Raw genomic sequence first — 17,022 nt, 5'->3', positions numbered from 1 at the left:
GGGATAAGTTGCATTTAAAGACCATTTAATTACACGAGTTTTCTCCGTCAACCTTTGTAAGTCCTCCATACATATTTCATTGCTTTTTCCCGAGTACATCCCCCCCCTACATAATTCCTGCAAGCTTGAAGAATAAAGTGTTTCCACAATACAAATCCGGTTACACTTATAATAATAGAAAAAAAGAGGCGCTTATTAGCCATTTAACAATGATGCCAAGCTGATTTAGTGCAGCCCGATTGATTCGACGAAAATGGACGGAGCAGGAGCAGAAGTTGAATCTCCAGATATTGATGTCTGCCTAAACGCCGAGTTAGATATAAACTTCGCCGTCGACGATAGCAGCATTACGCATCTCGCCTCTCCGCCTGAGACCGATTCCTCTAATGGTAAGCCCTCAGGGGATAGTCCAGACTCTGATAGACCTTACCATTCAAAACGGCCTCACAAAAAATCTCGAGCCGGATGTCAACAATGCAAAAAGCGTAAAGTAAAGGTAACAGAGTACCGCATATAAAATAAAAGTTTTAAAACACTAATGCGTGGTCCAAGTGCGACGAGACGAGGCCAACATGTAAAGCATGTAGGCTTCGAAAGGAGAAATGCATATATCCAGCCACCTCGGCTTCGGCAGCTTTATCTACAACCCTAGTCTCTAGAACTACTCCCATCTCTAACTCTTCTTCTCCTATATCTTCACCTCAGCCATCTTTTAATACCGATCCCAGCACTATAGTTATTTCCGAGCCTCTATTTCGGCCACGCGAGATGACTGATGCCTTAGATATGAAAATGCTGTGGTTCTATACTAGCCGAGGGTATCAGTTCTTCTCAATCCAAACCGGTCGTTCTCCAGCAGTCGATCATGTGCTGCAGGTGAAAGTTGTCCAGCACGCTTTTCAGTCTCCTTTTCTCATGGACTGTTTGATGGCAGTTTCGTCACTACATCTCCAATCAATGAACCAACCTGTTCCGGCTCAACGCACAGCAGCTTATTGCTACAGAGCCTTCCAGGGTTACCGGAATGCTATCGAGGCAGCAAATCCACGTGACTTTCCTGCTCTAATAGCATGCTCGCTCCTGATGGTGGCTGTAAGTAGTCAGCCGTTCCGGGACCCGGATGCAAAGCCGCTGTACGTGGTGGATTGGATGCATGTCTGGCGAGGAATTAGCCTCATCTTTGAGATCGTCACGCCACGAGTCCTCCAAGAGTCAGGGATGGCAATGCTATTCTACCGACCACCGGTAGACCTGGAGAAGGCGGCCACGTACATACCGAACAACTTACTATTCATGGTAGCCTCTATTAAGCCTGGTGATACCGACGATGAGCATCAGCAAACATATTATGATATGCTCAAATGCCTTGGCTCGCTTTATCAAGAGGTCAAAGAGCATGGTTTCAGTCCTATCCTCGATCTTCGCATCGTCACCTTCCTCAGTACGTATCCAAGTTCAACATTGTTCAAGGAGTCAACTCTATCTCTATTATTTCGTAACAATCCCCGCCTTAGAATGGCTCAAGAACAGCTTAAATAAAACTCATAACCCTACAAGTTATTAAACCATTATATACTAACTTTGGATCTTAATAGCATTTGTCCCAAAGGCGTTTATTCCGCTTGCTAAGGAGCATCGACCTCGGGCCTTGGTCCTCTTGGCTCATTATCTGGCTTTCTCTAAATTAACTCAAGACGTGTGGTGGGTGGATGGTATTGCAAACAGAGAAATTGGGCATATATGCGAATCCGTTGGTGAAGAATGGGCGCATCTGCTATGTGTCCCTCAGATGGTTCTCAAGACAGAGGATAGAGTCGAAATCGCGCGGTTAATCATCAATACTCGAAATTGGACCCCCGCCGAGATGGATCGATATGAACAAGACCGAGATCCTAGGTTAATAACCGATCTCAGGCTATTCGATAACCAGGGCTCCGAAATCGACATTTCCCAGGGCGAGTGGATGATTAAAACGCCCACTCCAATGTCAAACAATTCCAACACTAATATACCCAAATATTTAGACCCGTACCCTGAACTATCTAGTTCGATTGCAGAAGTCTTGTCCAATCCATCATAGTTGGTCTCGATTCCTTTCATGCTACCGGAATAAAAGCATTAGTTTTAGTCCTATTTCTATAAGACACAGGATTTAACAATAGAGAGAAGATATCAAAGCTACAAACCCAGATTGGAAAAGATATTACAGTTCATTTCATAGGAGCTAAATGAAAAGGAGGAACTACGATATAGGCAAAACGACATATTATGTTGGAAGCGTATTAAAAACGCCCCCTTCAATTTTAATCGACAAACTTCATTTGTATGTATGTACAACCAAAGCACCGTCTCACTTCACATAGGTACATGCTAACATCGGCAGTCATAGCGCTTGGTATCCCGCCACATCACAACCCGAACCATATCTCACTAGCTGTCAGATTGGACGGCACGCTGTGGCCTACGCCTTGTGCGTAGATGCCCTGGACAGAGTCGCCGAAGTTGTTCGTCGTGTATCCCTGCTTAGGGGAGTTTTGCACGGATTCCGTAGGGTCCTGGCTCACGTTGAAGACAGCAGTCCACTGCTTGATCTCTTCCTGATAGTTCTGCGGCGCCAATGTGCCGTCGGCGCTACCGTGCCAGATCTGCATCTTGGGCCTCGGCCCTTCGTATCCGGGGTACATGTCTAGCACTACCTGCTTCCACTTCTCGGGAGTAGCTCGCGATTGTCCACCGCTGCAGCTGTTGTTCCATTGGTCGACACCGCCGGATGAGCTGACAAAGCATCCCGCAGCCACGCCACTGTACAGGGAAACAGCCTTGATCAGCTCCGGGTACGTGGCAGCAAGTACATTGGACATCATAGCACCGCTGCTGCCGCCGGTGACGTAGACCCGTTCGGGGTCAACCTTGTACTCGGAGATAGCGTACAAGATCATGTTCGCGATGGCTTGGGAGTCACCACCACCAAGATGGCTCAGGGACTGCTTAGACGATACATCCCAGCAAGTACCGCTGTTAGGAGAGGATGGCCATACGGTGATATATCCCTTCTTGTCGGAACCCTGGCGCCATGGAATTGCGCTGTTCTGGAAGTATGACTGCGCCGAGGACTGGCACGAGTGGATAACAACTACTAGCGGTGGGTTCTCGACTACATTGTCTGGCTTATAAACATACCTATATCGGTCAATTCCATAGCGAGGGGAGTGGAAAGGAAGATGCTTACATCTGCGCTTTGGATGTCGCGTTGTTGTTGTAGTTCGAGACCTGCGTAAGTGAGGCCGCCATGGCCGTGCTGGCCATAAGGCCCGTCGATACGAGTGCGGAAAATAACATGGTCTCTTATCAATCCAAGAGACAAGAGGCAGAAGCTTAAAACAAAAAGAAAGGCTGGTCTACCTAAAAACTAGCATGACCCCGTTCCTCCCCAAGACATATGGTGAATGGGCAATATATATAAGAGCCGGCATATCCCCCCATCGTGACGAATGCCACGAACAACAAGCTTTTCTCGGTTCGCTTCCCCGCATCCAATCAATTACCCCTTGATCTTCAATGCGCTACCGCCGTCATGATAGGGGGAAGATTTATCGTCAGATGGAAACGGGGTGAAACGGGGTAAAGTAACATAACAACTCCATTAAGTAGATAGAGGCAATTTCCCTAAGAGGAAAATAAATGCATGCATATAATACCGGGAGATCAAAAAACGTGGCAAGCGCCACGCAAAATTGCCGTTTATACAAGCTTTGCGATCGCCGCTCCTATTCCTCGGCTAAAGTGGCGGCTACGGTGCTACCCCCTTTTCTCCCGTGGAACTGGTAATTGGAGCGCAAGGAAGAAGAGCTTGTTGCTTCTCCACGTTTTCGCGTCGTTGGTGATGTAGTTGATATAGGCTCGGCATAGTCCTTGTATATTTATTTATTTCTGTTGTATAATTTTTGAGGAAGATGGGAATTATGGAGACGTTCATTATCCGCGACTTAGAAAGGATTATACGGCAGAGAATGGAAGAAAAAGAAAGCCAACTCGTCTTAGCCAAACCCACTAACCAGATAGACCAAGCAGGTTCTCTCGGTTAGGCACTTACAGAGATAACAAAATTGCACACTCATTAAGTAACTTAAATATTGGTGGCCATTAGCACATTTTATTTGTGGTTCGTATCTGACAAATTCTACATATTCCTAAACAAGTATGGATTCATGCTCGGCGATGACATCCAAATTGGCAGCATCCACGGGCCAACACTATCCGAAATAGTGTGTGCTGCCATGCGTATGCGCCGTAAACTAAACTCGTAACCAAGGCCACTATCATAAGAAACGGCATTACCAAATACCATCGATGCGTTTGTATGTGGTTGGCCTTCCGGTAGTGGTCTTGGGATGAAATCCGTTCTCCTTGCAAAATCAACTACACTGATGAAAGTGTTCTTAAACACATTCTCCCCGTGTAGTCCCTTTCCAATCCTTTTGAATGCTTCCGACCCCTGGAATCGAACTAACAGAATTCTTCTCTTTTTTTTCTTTTTTTTTTCTTCATAATATCAGTTTTGGGGGTATCAGCTCATAAACGAAAAAGCCTCCTACCAGAAGAGAACAGATGGAGAGAAAAGGCCTTGGGCCGTAAGATTACTAGTCATCTTCTTTATCATCGTCGTCGTCTTCGTCGTGACTGTAGCTCTCACTACGGGTCTCGATATCATTCTTCGGTCTGGGACCTCTGAAAATAGTTCCAGGGGGGTGCTCATCCAGACGGAACTTACATTTCGGGTGCAGGCATATGCCATTGCTAACGCAAGGACACTATAGGTATCTGTTAGCTACTATCCATGGCGTTTCTCAAACTATTAAACAGAAAGAAATCATAGAGTACATAAGATGGTAATTTAACCATCATAAAAGACTTACGTGATGACCGTAGATACAGTCGGCATTTCTGCATTCCTGTCCTGCAGTGCAGCGGTTTGAGCGGGCAAAGATGGCGATTGCTTTCTTCTCCTCATCCGTAGGGGAATAGTCATGCGTGAAATTACATTCGTTACCCCTAGTACAAGGACCTCGAAGGAAGTGGTTGTTACACAGCCTAGAACAGTCCTTTCTCTTTCTAAGACTCTCTATCACGGCTGGGTCAACATGGATAGGCGGGTCCAGTCCCCGGGGTCCCGGGTTCCACGGCACTATAGGTGGCCTACTCCTTCGTGTTAGAGTGGCTGTTGCCCTAGGGGCAATCGGCAGGTTGATCTGAGGGGGTGGGCTAGGCACTGTGCGAGCAATAGCTGCCCATGAGGCAGAGTTGGATACCTTAGGCAGTCCAGCCAGCTTAGAATGAGAGGGAAGGGGTGAGGGTGCTGGTGAGGCTTGCCGAGATGGTTCTTGCGGCCTTGCCGCCAGCTTCTCATGGCGGAAAAGCCTTGGGACATTGAAAATATGGAGACCCAGAGCAACAAGCTCCACAACAGTCTTCGTTCCCTCGAGAAGGGCCATACGTTCTTTAGTGTCATCTGTAACCATATTTGCTAAGAACGGAGCATAACCGGCATCATGAGAAATACCCAAAATTGCTTTCTTGCAATTGAAATTTTTCAAGTGAAACCTAAGAGAATCTGCTGATACGTTAGACAAAAGTTCTTGCTCTGCAAAAAACAAGTGTATAATTGAGGGTGAATACCTAGGATCTTTGCATCGGCTAACTCCTTACCAAACCCAACGTCCACGAAGGTGGAAGATACGTTGGCCTGGTTAAAGCCCATCACGAAATTGTGCAAGGCATTGCTGTCAGTAACACAGCCATCACGCTTCATAGCTTTAGCCAGGCCGGTAACGTTGGCAAAGATATTAACAATAACCGTGACTGTAGTAGCTCCAGCATTGTTAAACTGCTCATTTATAGCTTTGAGTAACTCGTTGGCTGCCATCTTTCCGCCTTCGATACCCTTCTTAACGATGTTCTCCTTGAACTGGAAGGGGAAAGGGTGTTAACTGGTGTATTGCTATGAGTTAGATGGGAGAAAATACTTACAATTAGTCCATCCCCATCAATAAGGACAACCATGTAAAGGTTGCGATCCTAAAAATGAGAGTTTAGTCGATTGTTGTTTAAGAAAGAAGTTAAGCTAAAAATAAGTATGTAAATACCGGAACATAACCCAATTTGGTTTCTATCTCATCCAGTCTCTGCTTGAGATCTCTTCGGGTCCTCTCTGAGCTATTGAGGTCCAGCTGCAGATCAGTAGCTTTCTTTTCCAAAGCGTTGAGTTCCTGATGGAAATACGTCTCGACGCTGTCATTATACTGAATGAGCTCCTAGATATTTGTAGTAAATAATTAGTAAACAGCAGCGCTCTATTTAGTTTTGCGATCGGCGATGCTAAAAACGTACCCTAATCAAGAGCTCATTACTTGCATTATGCTGGCATGCCTCATGATAGCGTGCCGCAAAAGCTCTGAGATTGCCCGGCTTTCCGGGGTCGTATTTGGGGGTATCAGGAGGATCCATTTTCCAAACCCTACGACAAGCTAGGTATACAGAGACTTAGAATGCTTAGTATAAGTTGTTGTGAAAGCTCTATGTTCACTGCGATAGTAGAAAAATGTTGAAGAGATTAGAAAACTACCGACGGAGGGCGAAAGGAAAAGAAGGAACAGTTATGTTTTTAAGTTGAAGGAATCGCCGTTTCGTAAAGGCAGTTGCGAGCCGGAAAAGTAATCGTGATTCGGAAGGCAGTCGCGATTTCCAACTAGTGCTTTGCGGATTTCGTACTGAGGCAACCACGACTAGTCATGTGTAGGTACCTAACCTACATACCTAATACAGTTACTACAGGATACACTAGAAAGCTTTCAAGATAACAACACTAAAACGATAAATACAATTTCTGTTAGGTAAAATCACTAGCTTTGTCTTATTCTATAACTAATAAAAAGCCATAACACAAAATTCCCTACAAGAAAATGAAGTGAAGATAGATGAGGCTGCAAACATGGACAAGCTCCGAGAGAGATAATGAAGCTCAAGATACCTAAACGTATAAGCCATCAAAAGTAAAGTGGATCTTTAGCTCGTGGTTTCCCTGTCTGCCGTCCTGCAGGGATCCGAACGGTCTGGGGTACATAGTGGGCTCTTCGGTTGCTATGATTGGCCTGACGTCTTTCATGTGCCTTAAGATCTCCGGCAGGCTAGCAGCCCTATGATCAGGTACCACTTACACTAAAGCTTCCGTCGGCACACCTAATTTAGTTTCATTAAGGTACCTTAAGTATATCCACCTTCCACTCTATGCACCTTATCCTTTTTGCTTATCGTTTTCTTAGTTGAAATCTTTATATCCATTATCCATTGCTGACTCTATCTATGAAGGAAAGCGAATTGACATAAGCAGCTCTTTTACTTCGTTTGGCACCTCTAGAGCCGGTTGCCGATTAACAGGATGGATATACCACTTTACTTATACGAAGTGATGACTTTACTACTATTCAAACGTCTAGAGTCACCGTCCTCACTGTAAAGATTAAGTCAGGTAAACAAACTTGGTACCCGAGGCGCACTTTGCAAACATTTACTTGTAATTCCTTCAAGGTAGATGTAACTTATAGGGCACTAACTTTCTATCTGCTACCACCTACATCATACGTAAATGTTACTAATATGGACTCTGCTTAAGGTAACCCTAATTGTTGGATGCTTTGTCATTTTGAACTGTTGTACAGAACGTTGACTGTGTAACTATTGAGTAATAATAGTAGTATAAATGCACGACCCATACTATTTATTACTTGAACTAACTATGTATATGTGGTTAGTTATTTCAAATAAGAGCAATAAAAATTAGCTACTTCCTAAGCATACCTAATCTCATAAGGCTCCTAACTATTGCCATAGTTTAACTTTTTCTTACCTATCCCTAACAGTATAGAAAATGTGCACTCAATATAGCTCCAAAGAGTAACTCATTATAGATCGTGAAGAGTAGAATAAAATATTGATAGTGAAAATAGAACGAAGAAAGAAAAGAAAACACAAAGTCAAGTGGCATTGGCAAAGGTACCACAGCCAACTCTCAGTGGAGAAGGCCACCACTATAAATAAGTAGACCAAACTATTAACTAACTAACTAGCCCGATATTAACACGTATAAACCGTGCTATTACTCCCTTGTTGGTAAAAGAAAAACAACAACCTGCCGATGGAGAAACCAAAAAGGATAATCATCATCACGAGAGGAGTAAGTTGGACGTTACGCAGAGCCAACGAGTTTCCACGCTCCGACTTCCGCGGGCTTTACATTTACCAGCACAGCATAAAAAGCAGAGCACTCCCCATCCCCATCTCCATCCCCTTCCCTTCCATTCCACTCCGCCCAAACACTCCCCCCCTCTCCTCTCTCCCCTAAGCTACCTAAGCTGATCCAGCCGATCTCAACACGTGCCCATCTTACACTCATTAGAAGATATCACCCATGGCGGAACACCCGCCTTCTCCCGCTGTACGTCCGCGGCTCAGCTGCCAACGCGTTATTCCCCGACGCAGATAGCGCCAGCCAGCCAGCCTTGTACAACACCAACCTCTAAACCCGCCTTCCCGCCCCCCGCCCATGATCCACTATGTATCTCCCTAGCTTAACCAGTGGGACCCCCCACCGCCCAAGCCCATCGAATAGGGGCGTCGCCATCGGTCCCGATACGCGTCTGTTCGCCCCTAGGTTCCGTATGCGGGTAATTGTCTTAGCGCGGCGGGTAGGGCAGCAAGGGGGGAGGAAGGGGAGGGGAGGGAGGTTGGCAGTCTGTGTGTTCGTATGTCTGTGTCTAGTAATAACTAACCAACTAACTAGGTATAACTATAGTAGCATGTACGTACCTATGTATGGCGGCGAGTTGGACCAAAGCCCGCAAGGAAAGTCGTAGCGACGCGACGAGACGAAACGAAGGATAAGACAAGACAAGATGACCATATCTCGTTCGGCATCATCTACATAGTGCTCACGACATACACAGCTACTTACTATACTACACCAAATCAAATCGACTCGACTCAACGAGCCCTCGGGGCACCATCATGACATGATCATGAGCACGTATACGTTTCACGAATTCCCCGTCGATACTACGTCCATCTACATCTACATCTACGCAGCATAACTCACCGTCCATCCGCTCCCAAAGCAAAGGCAAAAGGCATTACCCGGTCGTACCACGCAGCCAATCTATGTGATATATCACCTAGCCTAGCCCAGCCCGAGACGCTGACAACCAACTGACAGAGACATTCGGTGCGGTTACACCCTTACCGGCTGCAGAGCCTGTTGGACGAATTATTGTTATTGCCTGACGAGTTACCTATCTTGGTGGAGAGCACGCTCGTTTATGTATGGGACGCGCGACCCTTAAAGCCGCCATCGGCCTTAACAACCTACCCATCGGCCGGCACCAAATTTCGGACTTAAAGTTTCAACATTATAAAGGGATCGGCTTGAGCCTAGGCGACCCTTCTAGGATACTCTTAATGATCATTTGGCACACTCCAATTTTTTTTCTCTTATTCGAATCACCAAAGATTGGGGGGGATATCATAGCCCTGAACCATTTCGTCTGCATACAAAAAACGCCTAGCTTCGTTCTGGGTCTCCGTCATGTCGTATTATATCTTATCATCCCCAACGCCGCATATCAATCAGCTCGTTGTCAGTAAGTAGGAAATTGGTTTAGTATATTCCATAACGTGTCGTTACCAAATTCACCACCGAATTGCCATGCTGTTTGCTCCTCTCCCGTGGGCCCTTCCGCTAGGCTAGGTGCGATGTTACTACTGCTTGTCGTCCCTGGGAAACTTTCCGGCCAGGTCGTCGGCGGCCCATCGCCACCCCGCACGGCTTGCAAGTCATTATATGCGATGTCTCCCATGGGGTACATGGGCATGATCGCACTAAAGTCAAAATTAGTTGGTAACGTCCAATCCCCGCTTGCGAATATATTGTCGGACGTCCCGGAGGGGGGCGTTAAGCCAGTACCGGAGCTGATACTGCCGTCTCGCTCCCCTGCCGGCGGCAGTGCTGCAGAGACGCTGACATTCGACGCACTACTCGGGTTTTGAGACGAGGGCTCTGATAGAGAGTTAGGTGTATGCATGTCGGAAGAGCTACTGGAGGTCCCGCTGCTCGTAGAGCTGCCGCCCGATTCGCTAGTGGTCTTAACCGACAGGCCAAAGCCTACAGCCTTCTTGAAGCGGATGTATATAGCACGCAATACACTCAAGGCGGCCTGGGCAAGTCGATTTCGAGTAGCCATCTTCTCGAAGCGTTCGATTGCCCATTCAAAATGTTGCCGCGCCCCCGGCAACATCGCCTGGTGCTCCTTCGGAAATAAAATATAAATGGACGCTATCATGATAATGGCATCGAATGTACCAAAAAAGAGTGTGAAAGTCTTGTGTTGCTGCGGCTTCAGAAGAGCAAAGTAAATCTTCTGTGCTTCCAGCATGTCTAGACTTGCCTTAAGAGCCTCGTAACGGCTAGTTGGCCGTGTAAAAACATATGGACGATGTAGCGCCATAATGTTGAAAGATATGAGCTGGGGTAAAGTCGGCCGAACGAATGGTAACCACCAGCACTCTGGAAGGCTGTCGAATCGCGTATCCGGATTCTCCATGCGGAAGGGTGGTGGGGTACGGGTATAAAGCTCTAGCAACTCTCGGTGGATCTTTTCGACCCTGGAAAAATCCTTTGGAAATGGCCCTTCCTTCTCTAGGTCTAGAATATCCCGTAATGGCCGCATGACCTCCCATGACCATATCGCTCGCGTCAAAGGCGTAGGCGGATCATTCTCACCACGCAGTATTATAGGTGACTTTCTCGTATCCTTGGGAATAATCGAGTCGATAGGAAGACTCCGATTCATAAGGCGGTAATCCACGCTGGTAGGTCTACCAAGTACGGCACCAGTATGTAAATCCCAGCCGAGTAAAGTCATCCAGACCCTCCGGCGACTTTGTGCATCCCACATCTTTTCCAAAGCCTCTTCCGTGGTATCATCTGGCTTTGGTTGAGGATCCATCTGATCCCGATGCAGGCCAATTTCTTGCGCATCTCGAATACTGGTCCCCACTTGATGCCACTATTAAGACATTAGAATGGCAAGATGACTTGGTATGAAATTAAGAACTTACAGCTTCAGTGACCATGCCGGTATACTTGAGGAAAGCGGCCCTTACCCAGCCGGCTAATACCGTCATGATAGACATTTGACGCTTGCCTAAGAGTGCTAAGATAGATATACCCGACTCACTATAGTCAAATGCTAAATCGTCGAACGTCATGTTGCTGGTATATTTTAACGCCTCAAATGTTTCTTCCATACCCTCGGGAAGGTATAGGAGAGATGAGGCTAGCATTTGGAATACGAGAGCCGGAAAGGCTCTTAGGATTGGATCCAAAGCTTGCAGACCTGCCGTTGATAAGACGTTGAACGGTACACTATACCATCTCTCTATCAACTGGTGAAAGACGGGTTCATCAATACTAAAGTACTGCCAATTGATATCTCTGAAGTAGATGGCCGCCAACTTTTCGACGTAGGTCCTGGCCGGTAGTAGGCGAATCAACGTCTTATATCGTTCGCGCATGCCATAATTATCACCTTCAAATCTCTCAGATGGCATTCCTGCTAGTGGCTCCCCATTACTTTCGATCTTGCGCAATATCCCAAGGGTCGATACGCTATTAGAGGAGTAACCGAAGTCTGCGGTCTTGACGGGTACCGATATACTCTCGAGCGGATCGGATGGGCGGTCGTGGCCATTTTGAGACAGTCCTTTTCGATCGGACTTTGTATTTGGTGTCCCGGTCTCGTACCGACAGACAGTTGCCTTGTTCCGCGATACGCAATTCGTACATGGCATCTTCCGATCGCACTAAAAACGGCGTTAATAGGTAAGGGCGTGTTGTGTTGTTGGGCTGGCAGGGGGGGTGGTCGTTTATCACCTTCTGTTTCCTCCGATGACATTCGGTGCAGCTGATGACAATCCGCCTTCGTTTGCGAGGTGGCGCTTTGCCATGAAGTTCTTGATTTGATTTTGAGTCCATCTGGACGACGCTTTCAGCCACTTCAGCGGCAGACATGGCGATAAGAATATGGATAAATTCGAAGGGTTTGTTGTATGTAACGATGTGACCCGACACACGATTGTGGGTTGAGGGGAAATTGAATAGTATGTAGGTAGATGTGGACGGAAAGTTTGGTTCTGCTCCCAAGTGCCCACGGGGATTGCGCGGTGTGAATCGTATGTAGGTATGTAAGGTAGGTATGTATGTAGGTATTGTATGGACGGCTAAGTACCTAGAGGGCTAGGTTCATATGTAAAAGAGACAATAGAGCGGCACAGAGGATTTGCTCCTTACAATGCTTACTTGCCCATGTACCTGCCTACATTAAGCTATGTATAATCTTACGTTTATGGTACCTAGCCTACTAGCATAAAATCAATTGTAGCCCCCGCTCTTACAAGGTGTGCATGTCCATGTGTGTGTGTGTCCTGTGTGTGTGGTCTGCAATAAGAAACGTGGAAAACCCCGACCGACGTTCCTTCCTTGAAGAGGTAGCAACCTCTATACCGTGACATTGAAACAAACTCTATATACATCCGCATACTTACGTTATCTATTTCAGGTTAACTACCTAGGTACTTAGTACATTAGTTACCTACATCCTACATCAGCAACTCCCGGAAGTTGCCAACTAACAAAAAAAGTATCCCAGTTATTATCAGCAGATCAAAACTTAATAAACATCCAGTTTATACCAGTTTAGGAATGGTATAGCACTATAAACCAATCATATTCAAAAGAACAACGTTTCTCTGTCTTCCGGAGGTGGCTTTTCCCCGCTAAGGCCGTTGTTCCCGTGCTTATGTAACGAGGATGTTTAATCATCCGCGAGTACTAAAGAGTGCTAAGATCACCTGGGCAGGTTACTTTTATTACATTTTAGTACACTAACTTAGAAAAATTAAGGTAGGGTAGGCCTAATGTAGGGACCTATTACCAGACCTATATGATACACGCATGTACGGATTATATGTAGCCCCCAGCACCTGCGTCGCTAGTATCGCCAACAGGCTTCCACGGAAGTTTCTGACTTAGGACGAACTAGAGCTAATCAATTACCATGCGCATTAGAGCAACTTGGTTGGTCAAAGTCATATACGCTATAAGAAAGTTACGGCACATACCGCACCAGACCCGCCCCTTGCGCCTCTTCGCGACTTACAAGCATTATAGACAAATAACGCGAAGATGCGTATAAAGCGAGTGCTAGCATGGTAAAATTCATTGGCCAATATTTATGTTCATAGGTATGTATATATCATCATAAACTTAGGTATATCTACGGAATCACGATTATCTAGAATAATCTCATCTTGCAAAGTATATAACTAAGAGGAAATAGATCAGCGAGATGCATTTAATTCTAGTTCTTATCTCAAGAATCCTAAATATACTCATCTAACATAGGCAACTCACATGGCCACTCATAGAGAAAACCCCCACCGTGATATGCTAATTAATATGGAAAACAATTGAATATCATTTGGTATGACTTAACTCTCTCTCACATAGCCCTTTCCAATTTTTTCAGTTGACCGGGATCCCCGAATGACAATGATAACTATCTTGTATAAAGCCGAAAGAACTCCAGGCTCCGGGACGAATGTATCATCCATGCTTAATATAGAACCGCCTGATGCGAAATATCTCTTTACTTTCACGCCCGCTGTTCTATCCGGCCGAGATATGCTTTCCATGCCTTTCTTCGATACCGTTCAGCTTCCACTTGTGGAGATGCCGCCTTGAGAATACCTCGCCCCACGATAACAATATCGCTACCACACTGTCCTACAAGCTTCGTGGGTGTGTTATATTGTTGGCCAAGCCCATCGCCCGCAACGCCACCGTCTTCTTCGTTTTCTTCAGGAGGTAGTTGGCAGCCTGGGGTCATAGAGATGAAGGAATCCGTGTTTTCGCTGTTAAGGGTTTCCTGGGAAATGAAACCCATCACAAAGTCCTTATGTTCTCTCGCGGCTTCAACACAGGCCTGCGTGTACTCCTTAGTCATTAGATTTCCCTCGCTAGACATCTGTGCTAATATTAGGAGCCCTCGCTCCCAAGGGGGCTCCTCAATCCCTGCGTATACAAGCTCATCGCCTTCCGCGATAGAGTTACCAAAGCGCGGCGAGTCTACCGGTTCGAATGATTGCGTGAGGGTAGTAATGGACACGATACTCCCTTTTCTACCGTTATGATCAGTGCGGAAGTTTGACGACGGTGGGGGATCTTTTGACGGCGACAGTGCAGTTGTAGGTTGTCCATCCTCACTACCATTTTCGTCAAACTCGTCCGAGACTGGGGTTCCAACAGAGACCGATGTCCTCACTTCATAATTGACACGGGAACGCCACCGGGCGGCTGCTTGTTGAAGCGCAGTAACAGCGGCCTTGCCGGGAATCATGTTGACGTTTACGATATGTGCCCAATCGATGATCCGCGCGGTTCCAGCGGTGTACTGTAACTGGACCGTGCTGCCAATGTCCCCAAACTTCCTGTCCTCGAAGATAAGGAAACCATGCTTCCTCGCAAGAGCACCTAACTTAGGACCGGTGCCAGTTTGCGGATGATAATCCCATCCGGCGACGAGATCGTAATGCGTCTTGAGCACGACAATGGATGGTCCAATTCGATCAGCTAGGGTGAGAAGTTCGCGAGCGGAGGTAACATCGGCACTAAGACACAGATTCGACTTCTTCAATTCCATGAGCCGGAACAAGTAGTTGAGTAGCGGGTGGGAGGCATTGCTGGCTCTCTCGGCGAAGCTCGCCTTGAACGTGGGATGGCGGTCCGAAGCTGCACACATAGCAAATCAATTATCGATATCGTAATATCGTGTTAACTAATTTGTTTTCTTTCTCCCTTCTTTACAAAAGACGGAACTCGAAATAGTCGAAAGATGCGATCGCAAATAATTGTGGGCTAGTAGAGTTCCGGCGAACACGTTGACCCGGTCAGGCTCTGCCGAAAGGGTCTTTCGTCTATCGAGGGGCGATCGGCGGTTGGGTGAGAACCCTGGACTTAGTGGAGCTAAATGATGTCAATTTACTACGGGAGATGGGATAGATCTAAAAAAGAAAATAGACGAGATGGCCGCGAAATAGGCCCAAGCTGTACAAATACTGCGACCAGATGTCTTAATATAGAGAGTAGATGAATATCATGCCGTGATGTGTATGCATGTATAAGGGCAAGGTAAAGACGGGTACAGGGAAATTTCTCCCATTGAGGAGAAAGCGATCATACCTGAAAGCTGGAGACGCAGAAACGCAAAGGCCGTCTTCTACTCGGTAGACCGCCTTCGTGCTCTGGTGGCTGACCGACAAATCCCGTGCATATGCTGTTCTCCTCTCAGAATTTTTGACGGACCTGGGGTCTTCGGGCCTATTGGTTCCCTTTGGTACGCTTGTTTGCTAGAGAGGCTAGAGAGGCTAGAGAGACGGGCAAAAGATATGCGGGCTTGGGTCTGGAATCAGACCAAGATCGGAGACACCGTGCAGGCCTAAGAAGTTTTTACCAAAGACCAATTCCAAATTCGGCCACTACGAATAAACACGACTCGTTCCGAGATGAATTGGACGTGACAAGCGACGGTCGAGGAATTAATAAAAGAAAGCCCTAGGGAGAAGTAAATAATAAGAGGAAATGTTTAAGGGGAGATGTAGTAGAAGTTATGTGATGTCGTTCTCAACGCCAGCTTGTTAACATCTATGTCAGATGTCTACCAAATTAATAAACCAATTGGTGTCCTAGGATATATTCGACTAAGGATTGAGATTCAAGTTTCGACTCTTAAGCTCGTGCGGTTGGTTATCAATTAGAAACCTGCATGGAGGAACATCGATTTATTTTTACATGAAGAGGTAGTGGGTGAAGTAGTGGGGGAGCACGGCACAGGTATGTAGAGTGTAGAGTTAGGTAGTATGGAAGTGGGATCAGGTGTAAGTAGGTGGGTTTTGTACGACTTTCTTGTATAGGAATGGGTATAAAGGTATATGACATTACAAGAATTATTCAGGTTCAACTGGGTGTGACAAGAATTAGATGAATGACCAGCTATACATTTAAAGGTACGTCGGGAAGGTACATACCTAATAGGTACATATAAGTACATACATTATGTATCTTTCAAGATTTTCCGAGGATGAGACTTAGTGGCATCGAGTGGTTGCAATGCAGACCAGCAGCCACTAGTGTATCTTGAGACAGTGGACAGTGGAATAATCTGCAGTCTTTCTCAGCAGTTCCCAGAAGTGATTGTCGAATAGACCCCACGTACCAAAGTATTTAATACCACGTCAAGTAGGTACCTAATACGACAAGACGGGCTTCGATGCGCTGGCTACATAAGAAAAGGAGTAGTCCTCAAAAAAGTAATAAGGTTTACATACAGTAAAGACTACATACGCATGCATCAACTGATACTCACATGTATAATTGATTATGTATACATGACACCCTAGGCTAATAATAGGATGTAATAGGATGTGAGTGGGAAATACAGAGCTAAGCAGCTGAGTAGGCATCTAACCTGAGGTAGGCAACACGGGAAGCCCCTAAGAGAGATGTAAATCCTACCTGTTTAAGTCGATGGGGATGTAGTTTCTAGAGCCTTACCGAGTCCAGTTCTGATACAACAAAAAAAAAACAATAGCCATCTTTGTTATAGGGCGAAACAGTAGTGAATAGCCAATCAACTTAGATACTAATGTCTTCTATCCGCATCCTTCTTCCTCAAGAGGCGGACTCGATGAATCCTTTGCTATTTCCATGCCAGCTCTTCAAAGCAAGGAAACCCGATAAACTCGTACATACCCAGGTAGTAGCCAGACTTCCTAAAATATTGGAACCATCCACCCGAACACTACATAAATCCGTGAGGGGGATTGTTAAGGCTGCGTCAAAGGTCTCATCTGGAATAG

General features: G+C 46.1%; 4 protein-coding genes across 5 annotated transcripts; 1 reads left to right on the top strand and 3 right to left on the bottom strand.

Moving 5' to 3' along the window:
• Positions 1-253: 253 nt before the first annotated feature.
• Positions 254-2,080, top strand: GL218_00210 (uncharacterized protein; the record flags this gene model as incomplete). Its single annotated transcript, XM_033576622.1, has 3 exons — positions 254-496; positions 553-1,441; positions 1,596-2,080. 3 exons carry the CDS (start codon positions 254-256, stop codon positions 2,078-2,080), a joined length of 1,617 nt encoding a protein of 538 aa, XP_033441866.1.
• Positions 2,081-2,408: 328 nt separating this feature from the next.
• Positions 2,409-3,339, bottom strand: GL218_00209 (putative acetylxylan esterase A; the record flags this gene model as incomplete). 2 transcript variants are annotated; one of them, XM_033576621.1, is made up of 2 exons in its annotated part: positions 2,409-3,180; positions 3,230-3,339. In XM_033576621.1, the coding sequence occupies 2 exons, from the start codon at positions 3,337-3,339 to the stop codon at positions 2,409-2,411; spliced, it is 882 nt and encodes a 293-aa protein (XP_033442175.1). The 2 variants fall into 2 exon arrangements, with proteins under 2 accessions (XP_033442175.1, XP_033442176.1); XM_033576620.1 differs by lacking the exon at positions 3,230-3,339 and having other exon boundaries at positions 2,409-2,684.
• Positions 3,340-9,686: 6,347 nt separating this feature from the next.
• Positions 9,687-12,118, bottom strand: GL218_00207 (uncharacterized protein; the record flags this gene model as incomplete). Its single annotated transcript, XM_033576619.1, has 3 exons — positions 9,687-11,114; positions 11,167-11,910; positions 11,981-12,118. The coding sequence occupies 3 exons, from the start codon at positions 12,116-12,118 to the stop codon at positions 9,687-9,689; spliced, it is 2,310 nt and encodes a 769-aa protein (XP_033442168.1).
• Positions 12,119-13,760: 1,642 nt separating this feature from the next.
• GL218_00206 (Orotidine 5'-phosphate decarboxylase) lies at positions 13,761-14,906 on the bottom strand (the record flags this gene model as incomplete). Its single annotated transcript, XM_033576618.1, has 1 exon — positions 13,761-14,906. One exon carries the CDS (start codon positions 14,904-14,906, stop codon positions 13,761-13,763), a length of 1,146 nt encoding a protein of 381 aa, XP_033441959.1.
• Positions 14,907-17,022: the final 2,116 nt, after the last annotated feature.

This window comes from Daldinia childiae, assembly GCF_008694065.1.
Source record: "Daldinia childiae strain JS-1345 chromosome Unknown Scaffold1, whole genome shotgun sequence".
Lineage (NCBI taxonomy): Eukaryota > Fungi > Ascomycota > Sordariomycetes > Xylariales > Hypoxylaceae > Daldinia > Daldinia childiae.
This window is presented reverse-complemented; position numbering and strand designations above follow the sequence as displayed.